Raw genomic sequence first — 12,880 nt, 5'->3', positions numbered from 1 at the left:
CCAGACCACTGCATGGTAAATACTAAAACTGGCGTTATTATCCTCAGCTAATGCTACTGCTCCCATCCCGCTAATTTACCTTAGCGCTCTTCAATGATTATTTGAAACTAGGCAGTCCATTTTGCCCCACCCTGTATGGCATTACCTTCATGTTTCTTCTCTTTAGTATCGTTTTATACCTTCAAAATATAATTTTCTCCTTGAGTAATTCTATGCTTTCCAGTGATTACTTCAAATAGTTGAACTAAATCCTAGCCACTCTCAGTTCTAAAATGATGACTTAATTGCATAACTAATACCTGTGTTAGCCAGAACCCAAGAGATTCCATTTGTAAAGTAAGAAGTAATTTTTTGCCTTTACAAAAATGTTGCCCACCCAGTTATAGGAAAACCTGTGTCTGACCTCCATGAGTACTTTCCTGTCCACTATCATTTACATCTAATATAATAGCCTTTTAAGCTATTATGAAAGCCACAATGTTGGAAGTCCTTCCGTTTGAAGACTGGCTGATGACCTATGAAAACTGGAATTTATTCCTTTTATTACTGGAATTCAAAGAGTTTCCTTCTCTTCTTTTCTCTTGTTTGTATGAAAAGTTTCAGATGAGTTATTAAAAATTTCATTGGACATGACCTTCAAAATCCTGGTATTTTGCTGTATCTTTATGAGCTAAATTGCTGCACTGCTCTCAAAACTAGGCCCTTTTGGGGCAATATTGTTTTTTTAATTTTTTTAGGTAGAAGTTCTTGGAGTGAGCTATCATGATTTCAAAAATATATATTCCTCCATTCATATGATGAAGTGTCAAACAAGTATGTGGAACATGATATTTTTTATCATTATAGAGCAAAGGCTTTCAAATAATACTTTGAAAATGTAAATTAAATTCACAAATGATCAATTGACTTTTGCCATACCCTACCCACCTGCCACTGCACACCTCAGCTCTATCAAGTTCTGTTTGCTTGTCATTATTCTAAATAAATGGTATACTGCTTCAGTAATGTAATTAAAGATAACTCATATTTGCTTTATTTTAATAACACTTGATAAACCAAATTATAACATTGCCACAACTACTTTTTGGCATACCACTCCACACCATTTCTTTTACAAATATAATTTTCATGGTGCAGCAGAACCGATTTAAAAATCCTTCTCTGCTCTTAAGTATTCCCTATTCATCTTCAAAATCTTTCAAAATTGGGATTGGTACAGCACATATGGTCATCTTGCAGAATTTTAGCTGAAACAAGATTTTGTAATTTTAGGTCAGAAGGATCACACAATCAATGTTGCTTTTGAGTCATATATTTTTCATTCATTCATGTCTTTTATTATGGGATGTGTATAGGGACAGCATTTTTCTATATTTGACAGAAAATCACTGTAATTTCTTAATTCATATCGCCTCTTATTTTAAATAATAAGAAAGGAAGTCTCTGAGCATTATTTGTGGAAAAATTATTCAACTGTTCTGCTATCCATCTTTTTCTGCTTCATATGATGTAGTGTAGTTCATTATTTCATGTGATGTAGTGTAGTTCATGATCATAAACTTCCATTTTTATGTTTGTATTTCCAGATTACTTTCAAATTATCAAATCTGCTCATTCATGCTTGTTGTGTACTTTATTATTTTTTTCTGAACCCAAATTAATCATTTCTTAAGTTATTTTTTATTTATGTATATTGCTTTTTTGTTAATATTTTTATTTTTTTATTTTCTCTTTACAGCCCCTAAAATTATCATGCCCCTTATCTGCACCGGTCCAATCAACTGACTCTAAGCCTCAATTTCTGGTATGAATATTATGTGTTTATATGTTGGATTTTGCGAACAATCTTGTGCATCTAAGATATAATTCGGAATACATTTCAAATATTAAATACGATCCTGAAAGAATTTTAATGCCTGTTGGTTGACAGTTTTGATGAGATATTTAGGGACATACGTAAATTAAGTATGCTGTAAATGCTGTATGCTTTTTGAGATGCTAGTATTGTCTCTGGTGATTTTTTTTCAGGGCGTTGATAGAAGTATAAATATTTTTATCTGGTCTAGATAACTACATATAACTACATAGAAAGATCAGATAGGGGTAATACATTTTATTATGAAAGTGCAAAGCTGATGGAGCTTATTTTGCTACAGGAATTACTATAATTGTATTTAAACTGAGAATTCTGGCAATGCAGAGGTAGCAGCTAGCTTAGATGATTGGACATTGTAAATGCGCAAAGAATGACGAATGACCAAAATTGCTTGAAGGTCTAAGAATGCAAAATTATCCTGGAACTCACATTCATTCGTTTTCAATAGTTCTAATCCATGTATATAAGCATCAGAATCTAAATTTTTAATAGGCTATGGGAAATTAAGACAGTTTAATAGCCGAGTGTGAGAAATTATTTGGATCATTTATATGGACGCATATTCAGTGCCTTATTTTTGGAGACAAATAGATTTAACTGAGAATTTAATAAAGCTTTAATTCAGTCAATGATATTCAATTTGTCATAATTGTGCACATGAAAAATGTTCATAATTATACTACTGTTATAGTGAGAGCGTGACTTTTATGGTGTGACTGTAACTGCATCTTAAACTAAGACTAAGGGTGCGTGAAATTCACACATTCACACTGGACAGTAGGAGAGTTCCTTCCCCTGTGCAACTAGGTTTCCTAGGAAGATCTTGTACCCAAAAATTCTCACAGCTTGTGTGTAGTTGGGGAGGCATGCTTAGGAATCAAACCCAGGCCCTCCAGTCTATAGTCTAACACAGTTCCCAATGAATTAATTTTGTGAGCCTGCTTGGGAAAATTTGTCTTTAAATGAGAGTTGCACTGCTTCACATTAATTTCTAAAAAATGCTGTGCTCTAATTAATCCAATTGCAAAAGTTGCTTGGGTGATTAAATTTATTCATTACTTAAGGAGCAAATGTATCTGCAGTCAGAACATTTGTGCATCTATTTGGGTATGTGGGTCTGAAACAGTCTACGATGGGCAACTGTGAGGATCCCTTTCTTCCTGCCCTCTCCCCTTTTCTCTTAAGAGTGAATGTGCAGTCAAATCATACCTAAAAACCTTACCTGAGGAAAGTGTAATGTGTTTCGGGGAGCTCCACGGAATATTAAAATTTTGGAAACAAGACCATTCAATTGGTACCCAAGAAGACGATGAATATATTGGCTTCAGCAAATTTTTTTTAATACTATATAGTAATTTTATTATGAATATGCATAAGTAATTTGCCTAAATGCTTTTGTCGATAAATACTTATCGTGGATCAGAGAATTTATATTGCTGTAATCATATTAAATTAACCATACATTGATTACAACAGATTTGAATACAGGTATGTCGATTACTGAAATAAATTTGGTAATGGAGGAATATTATGGACTGAGAATATGATATCCATGAGCTTAGGTGCAGGTATGCTTAATTAAAGGATAGAAACTGAATTGAAGGAAATAAAATTGAACACTAAAGTCTAGATAAGTAATGATTTGGTCTAAATACGTTCAAATATCTCTAGATTAAGGAGAAAATATTTAGTGAATGATAATAGTACTGTTTCATCAAGTGCACATATTCCAAGTATGGATTGAAACGAGGGGCAAACTTTATCACCTTATCAATAAAGCTGCCATTAAAGGTACGTAATAAATGTCATGAAAATTACAAAATAAGATTATTGTTTCCCTTTTTTTTCACATTTGGATCATATTTGGCCCTTGTGCATTGCCAGAAAAAAGAATATTTCAGAGGACTTAAAAGCAAAATTCAATTACCTCAAAATGGGGAGGGGAGTGAAGCTGTTTATTTTCATAGTACACTGTGTGTTAGGCATCGGCATTTGGATATGGAAAGAAATATGCAGGTGTGCATTTAAGAATTGCGTTCTTGTTACACCAAGGGGTTCAAAATACTAACGAATGAGACTCTTGGTGACACCAGCATTATTTTCATTCGTAGCAACTCATAAAGCTTATTATATTTGTGATTGGTGGAAGGCTTAAATTTAACTAATTTAATTCCTTATTTTTGTGAACATCATAGATTGCAGCTGGAGTCCCATCACCATCGATGGTCACGCCAAGTCGCAGCTTTCAGGCTTTTCCAAGGAACTTCCCTTCCCAAGATAGTCTGCCTGGATCTCCTACAAGAACCAAGTCACCCCGTTCCCCACCAACTGGAAGGCTTTTCTCACCATCAGAGTCCCCCCATTCCACTGGGAATTCATCTCAGTCCAGCTCTCCAAGCTCATCCATCCCAAACAGTCCTGCTGGTGCAGTGATATCCATGTCTTCTGGCTCAGTTGGAAGCACCTCCGTAGTCTCCAGCACTGCTGGTCCTCATTACCAGAGGCCCTCCACTCTCCATGGATTGAAGCACAAGCTCCACACTGCGGCAAAGAGCATACATTCCCCCAGTCGAAGGAAATCTGTTGGCCACATCCCACTATCCCCATTGGCTCGTACACCTTCCCCTTCACCTCTCCCCTCCTCACCCACCAGGTCGCCAAGTCCTCTTGCCTTCCCAGCTGGTCACCAGCCTGGGAGTTCCAACACCACTCAGTCATACAGCCCTGGCACATCTCTCACACCTGCTGGGGGTAAGAAATCATTTGGGAGACCAAAAAGTGCTGAGCCAGGCTCACCATTACTCAGAAGGGCTCTTTCACCTGACCGTCTTCACCCAAGGAGTGCAGAATGCAAGGGAAAGTCAACTTCAGCTTCCATATCACCTCTTTGCAACCCAGCCCCAAAAGTTGTGGTATCTAGTGCACCCAAAGTTACAGTCACCTCACAGTCCCAACCATTAACAACAATGACAAAGATAACCATGGAGATGTCTGCAATTGAAGGATCTGATCGTGCAGTGACCACCAAGCCTCCTGAGCACCCAACTTCCTTCAGGACTAATCCAAGGGATTGGCCCTCAGATAAAACAAGGTGCTGTGGTAATTCAAAGGAATCTTTGGATGATACTCGGGAGGAAGCGCGTGCATCAGTAGATCATTTTTCCCGTGTATGTCACATTAAGTCGAGTGATATATCAAATGGAAGTGGCAACTCATCTGGTCAGGAGAGGCCTTTGCACTCTCCACAACTGGAGTATGTGAAAGGAGAGTTTAGACCATCTCTTCCACATGCATCTGTCAATGTAGGATTGATGGTTTCCTCAGACCGTTCTTCTCAGCCACTGCCTCGAATTGCTGAAGAGAAAGATTCTCCTACTGGCCTTAAGGAGGATTCATCGCCTGTAAGAGACTCCCACCAAAGGGAATTGAGATACTATGAAGAGGAAAACAAGAAAAGTATGCAAGCCAAGCATTCTGATTCAACAAAGAAGAAATCAAGGGGTGAGGGCAAATCCTCCTCAGAGAAAAGTAAAAGTGATGATAAAGTGGTCTGTGAGAACAAGTTTAGTTTGGCTACTAAACCAGAACTCAAGGCACGCAGGAGGAATAGAAGTGAGAGTCCAAAAGGAGTCAAGGTGAACAATGATGCCAAAGGAAACAGACAGAGAGGAAGTGAAAGTGAGAAAGAAATGGTGGAGAGTAAAGACCTAAGGAAGGATAATAATACGAAATGGACAGCACAAGAAAAGAGAGATCTTTATAGAACGGTGTCGAGTAAGGATTAGATTTTGAAATAGTAATGAAAGTGTTAATTGTGCTGCATTTCCCATTTCAAAGTTGTCATGTATTCCAGCCAGTTGCTGGTATTTCTCATAAGTGTAAGGTAAATTTTTGTTGTCATACATTGACTACACATTGTTGTACAAATGTACATATGTCTTCACTGTACTAGAGATCTTTTGTCATTCCCTAAAAGTAAGATTTTGTCGTGATACTGAATAAAAATTGCTGTAATAGCAAATTCATAAAATTTATCTTGCCTCTCATTTATTCCTTCAATAATATCTTACAATTACAAGAATACTATTTAAAATAAATATCCAATGTCATAATATGCATAGCAACGTGATAGCCTATTGGGTGGATCATTCACAATTATTTTCCCCTTCAAAAATTTTGCAAGGACTTCATGTTTATACATAGAGTGAAAAAAGAAAGCAAGTCGAAACAATTTTATAATATGGACCACATCTGAATGTATAATTTTTTTGTCATTATAAAATACTAGGAACATTATTCTTAGAAGACATTTCTGTTGAACACTTCCTTTGAAGCCTTTTAAAATGCAATTAGGATGTGAAGGATGCATTTAAGAATTTAGTTATGATCTTTCATTGCCGTGAAACTTCCATTGCCATAGAGTCACACATTCAAGTACATTTTGCATTTCTGTCATGTACCTTTTTGTGTTCTCTATCTGAACGTTCCTTAATTGGCCCATAAGCCACCACCACCTCTGGAATGAATGAGATGGGGATGCCTGTCAGAGGGATGGGTGACAAGCCAATTTGAAGTCATGTGTTGATGTTACTTGGTTCATACAACATTTGACCCAGTAATGGGCAGTGTGCATACATTGAGAGGCAGTGTGCATACAAAATTGGCATATTGTGGTATCCTCTGGATCTCAATGTTGCCCAGCTCTTTTTCTTTCAAACTTTGGTGAGAATTAAAACACCTCAGAATTTAAATAAATGTAGAAAATTATTGTAAATCGTTGATACATTAATTATTCGGCTATTAAGTTACATATGTAACCATATACTTGACCAATAAATGCCTTTATATTTGGACCATTGCTCGCAATTCAATAGGTTTCCTGGTAACACGGATGATTTTAGAATGGGTATCGTTTTATTTCTGATTCGTAGTATCTATGAGGAAGGAATATGGCCGGAATTAGTTCCTATTCCGAAAAAGGTAAAGGCTACATCATGCGACGACTATAGGACAATAAGTTTGTTATCCCACGCAGCTAAAGTTGTTCTAAGGATCATAAACAAAAGGATAGAGAGTAGGGCAAATGATTACTTAGGGGATGATCAGTTTGGATTTAAGAAGGGGAGAGGTACGTACGCGTGATGCCATCGCAGTAATGAGATCGCTAATCGAGAGGAATATAGAATACAACCAGGAGGTATTTGCCTGTTTCGTAGATTTCGAAAAAGCGTTTGATAGAGTGAATTGGGAAAAACAAATTAGTGTATTGCAGAAAATAGGAATAGATTGGAGGGAAAGGAGGCTAATCCGCAACCTGTACATGTCTCAGACTGCTCAGGTGCGAGTTGGGAATGGAGAGTCCGGATGGGCAGTGTTAGGAAGAGGTGTAAGGCAGGGTTGCCCATTATCACCGTTGCTGTTCAACCTGTATGTAGAGGAAATGATTAAAGAGGCATGGGAATAACTGGAGGTAGGAATGAAAGTGGGCGGGGAATTCGTAAAATCAGTTAGGTTTGCTGATGACCAAGCTTTAGTTTGTCGGTCAGCCAAGGGGTCGCAAGCATTGCTAAATGAATTAGAAATTCAGTGCGACAGGTATGGGATGAGAATTAATATTAATAAAACAAAGGTTATGCGATTTTCTAGGAAGAAAAAGGCTAAGCTAAACATTAAAATAGGAGGGTAAAAACTAGAGCAGGTAGAACAGTTTACGTATCTCGGTAGTGTTTTGGACCAACACGGTCAAAGTAGTAGGGACGTAAGGAGAAGAATTGCGCTAGGCAGAGAGGCTTTCACAAGGAGGAGGGAGTTGATGAGAGGGACGTTGAGTAAGGATATTAAGAAAAGACTCGTAAAAACTTTGATAGGGAGCATAGTTCTGTACGGTGCGGAAACGTGGTGTGGAGAAGAATGGAGAAGGTGAAATAGACCGAGAGTAAAACAAATGAGGAAGTTCTTGGTATGGTGGGCGAAGAGAGGGGTTTGTTGGGAGAAATCCAATGGAGGCAGGAAAAGTGGATGAAGGGGGTATTGACCGGCAGTGGGATGTTGAAGACTGTGATAGAGGGGATGATGTTAGGCAAACAAGGAAAGGGAAGGAACAGGATAGGGATGTTGGACGGGATGAAGGGAGGAAGAAAGTACTCGGAGATGAAGAGGGACCTGATGTAGAGTAGGATGCTGGATTTTTTGTTTTATTATGAGTCACAAAATATTTATTTAGTAGCTGTGTCCATCCAAAAACCTACCTTAACCGGTAGATTACCTAATAATAATAATCGTTTCATTTGTGGACATGATCAAACAGCTCAAATCCTGGCATCTCTGGTAAAATACAGTCGGTTTTCCTTCACTTCCAAAGTCCTTTGCTCAAATCTCTTCGGCGTAATCGTGGCCATTTCCTACTGTTATTTATTATAATTACAAGAAAGCCGTAATCTCTAATACGTTGAAGAACTAATGACCGGAATACGGGTTCAAATAAAGTGGCTTTGTGGAGTTGTGTGAATTTCCACCATTTTATTTAGTCACAGTGTATTACTTAACCTTACTTATTCCGTTTCAATAAAAAACAAGATTCGGAATCTTTTACCAATGCCACAAATAAAGTTTTCTGGGCTCGCGCATCATTTGCTTTCCCAATTCAGTGACCCCACAACGGAGCGTTCAACTTACGGAGTCACCTGCTTTTCTTTTACCACGATAGAATCGGGCAATTAAAATCGGCGTGGATTAGCGCAGTTGTAGAGTGATTTTTGAGAGGATTGTAGATGGGGTGTAGTGTGAGTAGGGATGGTATCTGCCGTTTGGTGAGGATTTTTGGTGTTGTAGGCACGGAATGTTAGCGCCAAACGAGTAAAATGATGAAAAAATTCTTCTTCGTTTTATTCTTCCGCTTGTAATCAAGTCTGCGACCTTTTGATTCATAATGTAGTGTTATGGACAAAACATTTGTTAAATGTGAGGAATCCATTACACGCCTTACTAAATGTAATAAGAATGCATCCGTTCCCACTCCTCGTCGTGTTCTATGATTTTGATATTTTTATCAGAGCATGGGGCAGTGAGTCAAGCATGTGGCAGTGAGGCTCCTCAAATGGTTTTCATCGTAGTTTTTGTAGAAGAGCCTATCAATGAGGGAGTTACTCCTATCATTTCACGTAGAATTCTCTTTTTTTATGTTCTCTCTTGTAGACACTTTCAGGGAGACGGATCATTGTTCGTGTATTTAGTCAGTAGTGAAAGGCCATTGAATTCTCAGATAAGACACGTATTCAATTCTCTGAAATACTTTTGACTGTGATCATTAGATTCCAAATTTTTTGTAGGTTTACCCCTTTGCTCTTTGGCAATGCTGAACTGATTGTTTTTATGTTGTTATTTCGGAATTGAAGGAGATTTTTTAATCGGTGATAGCCACCAGTTGACAGCGTAAAATAGCTTAAGCATATATAATCCAAAAAAATACATTTTTCATTAAACAGTATCGGAGTTAAAAATATTTTCGCCTAAGTCGTTAAGATTTTTCCTGGTGAAAGATAGAGAGGTTCCCATTCCTAGTTCTCCCATCAGCTGAAAAAATATTTCTTGCGTGAAATATATTTACATCTCGTACAAACTTTCAACGAGGATATTATTTCCACCAAAAGCACTGGATTAAGAGCGGATTCTTATAAAATATCTTCATTTATTTTTTAAATTGTTCTACCTGAAAAACTTAGCAACATAGAATGAAGTTCGTTTAGCTTCATTGGGGGAGAGAAGGTAATAAGGGAGCTAAAACATTTCTTTTGCTAATACTGTAGTTTGTAAGTGAGCGTACTATGCTTACGTAAAATAGCATTCATTTTGAACTTCCACGTTCCCATCTTCCCATTTTCCTCCCCCTGTTCCGCTCCCTGCACCCACCCTACTTCCCTTCTGAATCTCGCCTTTCCCTTCTGACCTCTGCCGATATCTCCCTCACCTTCGGCCACTATTTTCCAACCCTCCCTCTCTTTTTCCTCGCCTCCCCATGCCCTTCACACACCCTCCTATCCGCAAACCATTTGAGTCTTTACCGGAAGTTGATTAAAGAAACGGAGAAATTATCAAAGCACTCGGAGCCAATGTAAAGGATACCCTTTTTGAAATAATGAAAGGTATCTACGATAGTGGAAGACTACCTGAGGACTTCGAGAAGAGAATAATGATTGTAATACCGAAGAAACCTAGAGCAGATAAATGCGAGGAACACTGACCATGAACCTGACTTCTCACGCATCGAAAATACTTACTCGGAGCCGACGAAGAGAAGAAAAGGTAGAAGAAAGACTCTCGTAAAACCAGTTCGGATTCTGGAAAAACCGAGGAGCAGGAAAGGCAATACTCAGCTTGAGGGTACTGGCCGAAAAATTGATTCATGTAAACAAGCCATTATATGTGGCGTTCGTGGACTTGGAGAATGCCTTCGACAATGTCGAATGGAACAAAATGTTCAAGATACTAGAAGCGCTTGGAATGGACTACAACCACAGAAGAATAATCCATCACCTTGAAAAGAATCAGGTAACAACCATGCAGATGAAAAACGGAAAGAAAATAGAAGCCAAAATAAACAAAGGAGTTCGACAAGGATGCAACCTCTCGCCAGCACTATTCAACGTATATCTAGAAGAGACAATTAAGGAAACAAGAATTGGGCATCAAAGGAGTCAAGGTGAATTAACATGCTGCGGTTTTCAGACGAATTCACAGTGGTAGTAGAGATGCGGGAGGACCTGCAAGCAAACCTGAATACTATGGACCAAGTACTGGGGGAATATAATATGAGCATCTACAAGAAGAAAACGAAACTCCTTGTGTGTGGAAGAGAGAAGCTGAATACAGGTATCACAATTCGAGGAGTGAAACTAGAGCAAGTGGGATCCTTTTGGCTTGGAGAGTTTCCAGCAAGAGGTGTCAGAAAAGCTCTTGGGCAGCAGTAACTTGGGAAGGAAGAAGCTCGACCGTCATCAAGCGAAGAATAGCCCAAGCAAAGAAGGGAAGGCAACTACTATGTTCAAAGAACATGAGATTGCAAACAAGGAAGCAGTTAGTAAAAACGTTCCTGTAGAGCATGGCACTCTACGGATCGGAGACATGGAATATTGGAAAAGAGGACCAACGAAGAATAGAAGCATTTGAAACATGGTGCTGGAGGAGGATGCTGAAGATTAAATGGACAGCCTAAGTGATGAACGATGAAGCACAGGAGAAGTAGTTGGTAGAAGAGCAGGATAGGAAAGAACCATATGGAGAGCTCTATGGCAGAGAAGAACTAGATGGATTGGATATACCTTGAGGCACAATGGATTAGTTAGGAAACATAATAGAAGGAAAAAATGAAGGAAAGATCCCGCGAGAAAGGCCAAGAGATAAGTACAAGAAGGACTTAAAACAGGGAACCTATCAGAAGGCGAGGAAATTAACATTAAATAGGGAAGAATGGAGGGCTGCAGTAAACCAATCTTAGGATTGAAATACTGATGATGACCCCATTTCTCCCTCCATATGCCCCTACTTCCACATCCTCTCCCTCCCATACCCCTCATACCGCTCTCTCCCACCTCCCATATATATCCTCCCTCCCTCGCCTCCCCCACTGGAAAAAGGTTTTGAAAGCGGTGCATCATCCGTATGGACACATATGTATACCTGGACCTCCAACACTCTCTCCCAACCTCTCCCAACCTCTCCCATCTCCCTTCCCTTCTTTTACCTCCTCTTATCCCATACCCCTCCCCCCTTTTTCCGTCGTCTTTCTTCGCCGCCTCCGACTCCTTCCGTCTTATCTTTCCCTCTCCGCTTACGAAGAAAGAGTGGAAGAGTAGGGGGAAAGAGAAGGGGCAAAGAGAAGGGGGAAAGAGAGGGGGAATGGAGGGCGTGATTCAAACGAGGATAAGAAGAAAGTGCGAACACTGTATGGGGGGAGGGAAGACGGGGGAGTGGGGTTAAAGGGCGAATTGAAATCTGGGAATAGGAGGGCGAGGGGCCATGGCGAAGAACGAGTTTCTGCAGAGGGGAGCAGTGAGAATTGGTTTTGGGCAATTAAGGTGGTAGAGAAATGGGAAGGAACAATATATGGAGGCGGGGATGGAGACAGCATGGAATAAATTGGGCAAGGCGACAGAGCGGGAGCGATGGCTTGTGAGATAGGGTTTTTGAGATGGTAAGAGGTGATGAGGGAGGGAGTGACAGAAAAGAAGAGGGACAGAGTCCCAAAGGGAAAGAGGGATAGGTTGGGAAGAAGGGAAGCTATCAGAGGAAAGTGGGAGGGCAGGGCCGAGGTAAGGTTGAAAGTTAAGGGAGAAATGTATTCGCCGCTCACCCTCGTTTTCGCTCTTCCTGTACCTCTCCCACTTTTTCCTTCATGCCCCTCTCCCAAGTTCCCTCTCAATATCTGAAACATTTATTCCCTATCCTTTATTCCCACCTCTTATTCCCTATCTCTCTTCATCTCCTTGAAACTACTCCCCACCTCCCCATTCTCTTTTAATCCTTTTCTCAATTCCTAACCCTCCCTTGTGAGGACATTGGGGAGAGAGGGGAATGATGAATTTTGCTTTCTGTCCACACAAATGTATAGGTAACCATTTGACCCCTTATTCTGCTGATCAAGATTAATGATATGCAAAAATTACGAACACCTGTTTCTTTATCGTAATCGTTATTAGCTTTCTATTATCGAAAGGCGCCAGCGGATCCGCAGCTTAACGTTAAACGCATCCGACAACGTACTAACTCCAAGTGCCATCCACAAAGCACCTCATGTAGGGGTCGTGATACCATTGAAAAATTCTACCGTCTTCAGAATTCGAACCCTGGCCCTCTAGGTGGGTAGCCAGTACGCTAGCCATCGCACCAGCCGTATCCCCGGTGGGTGTTAACTTGTATACTTACTGGGAATGAGTCTTCCGAGTGCTGAGCGAAATGTCAAGGAAAGTATTTCCACGTGTCATCAGCATTACACCTATCCTCAGTTCT

The 12,880-nt window shown here is 39.6% G+C and overlaps 1 protein-coding gene across 1 annotated transcript in view; it reads left to right on the top strand.

The window, feature by feature from the left end:
• The window catches only part of LOC139685671 (microtubule-associated serine/threonine-protein kinase 3-like), a 363,801-nt gene extending 357,891 nt beyond the window's left edge, over window positions 1-5,910 (top strand). The window contains exons 23-24 of the mRNA XM_071582641.1: window positions 1,739-1,804; window positions 4,072-5,910. Coding sequence (XP_071438742.1) covers window positions 1,739-1,804; window positions 4,072-5,661 — 1,656 coding nt within the window. The 3' untranslated portion in view covers window positions 5,662-5,910. The remainder of the gene's footprint in view (window positions 1-1,738; window positions 1,805-4,071) is intronic.
• The last annotated feature ends 6,970 nt before the right edge of the window (window positions 5,911-12,880 follow it).

The sequence above is a fragment of the Hetaerina americana genome, unplaced genomic scaffold (assembly GCF_022747635.1).
Source record: "Hetaerina americana unplaced genomic scaffold, ioHetAmer1.1.p SCAF_12, whole genome shotgun sequence".
NCBI lineage: Eukaryota > Metazoa > Arthropoda > Insecta > Odonata > Calopterygidae > Hetaerina > Hetaerina americana.
The sequence above is the reverse complement of the archived record's forward strand: the minus strand, read 5'-3'. Positions and strand labels throughout refer to the sequence as shown.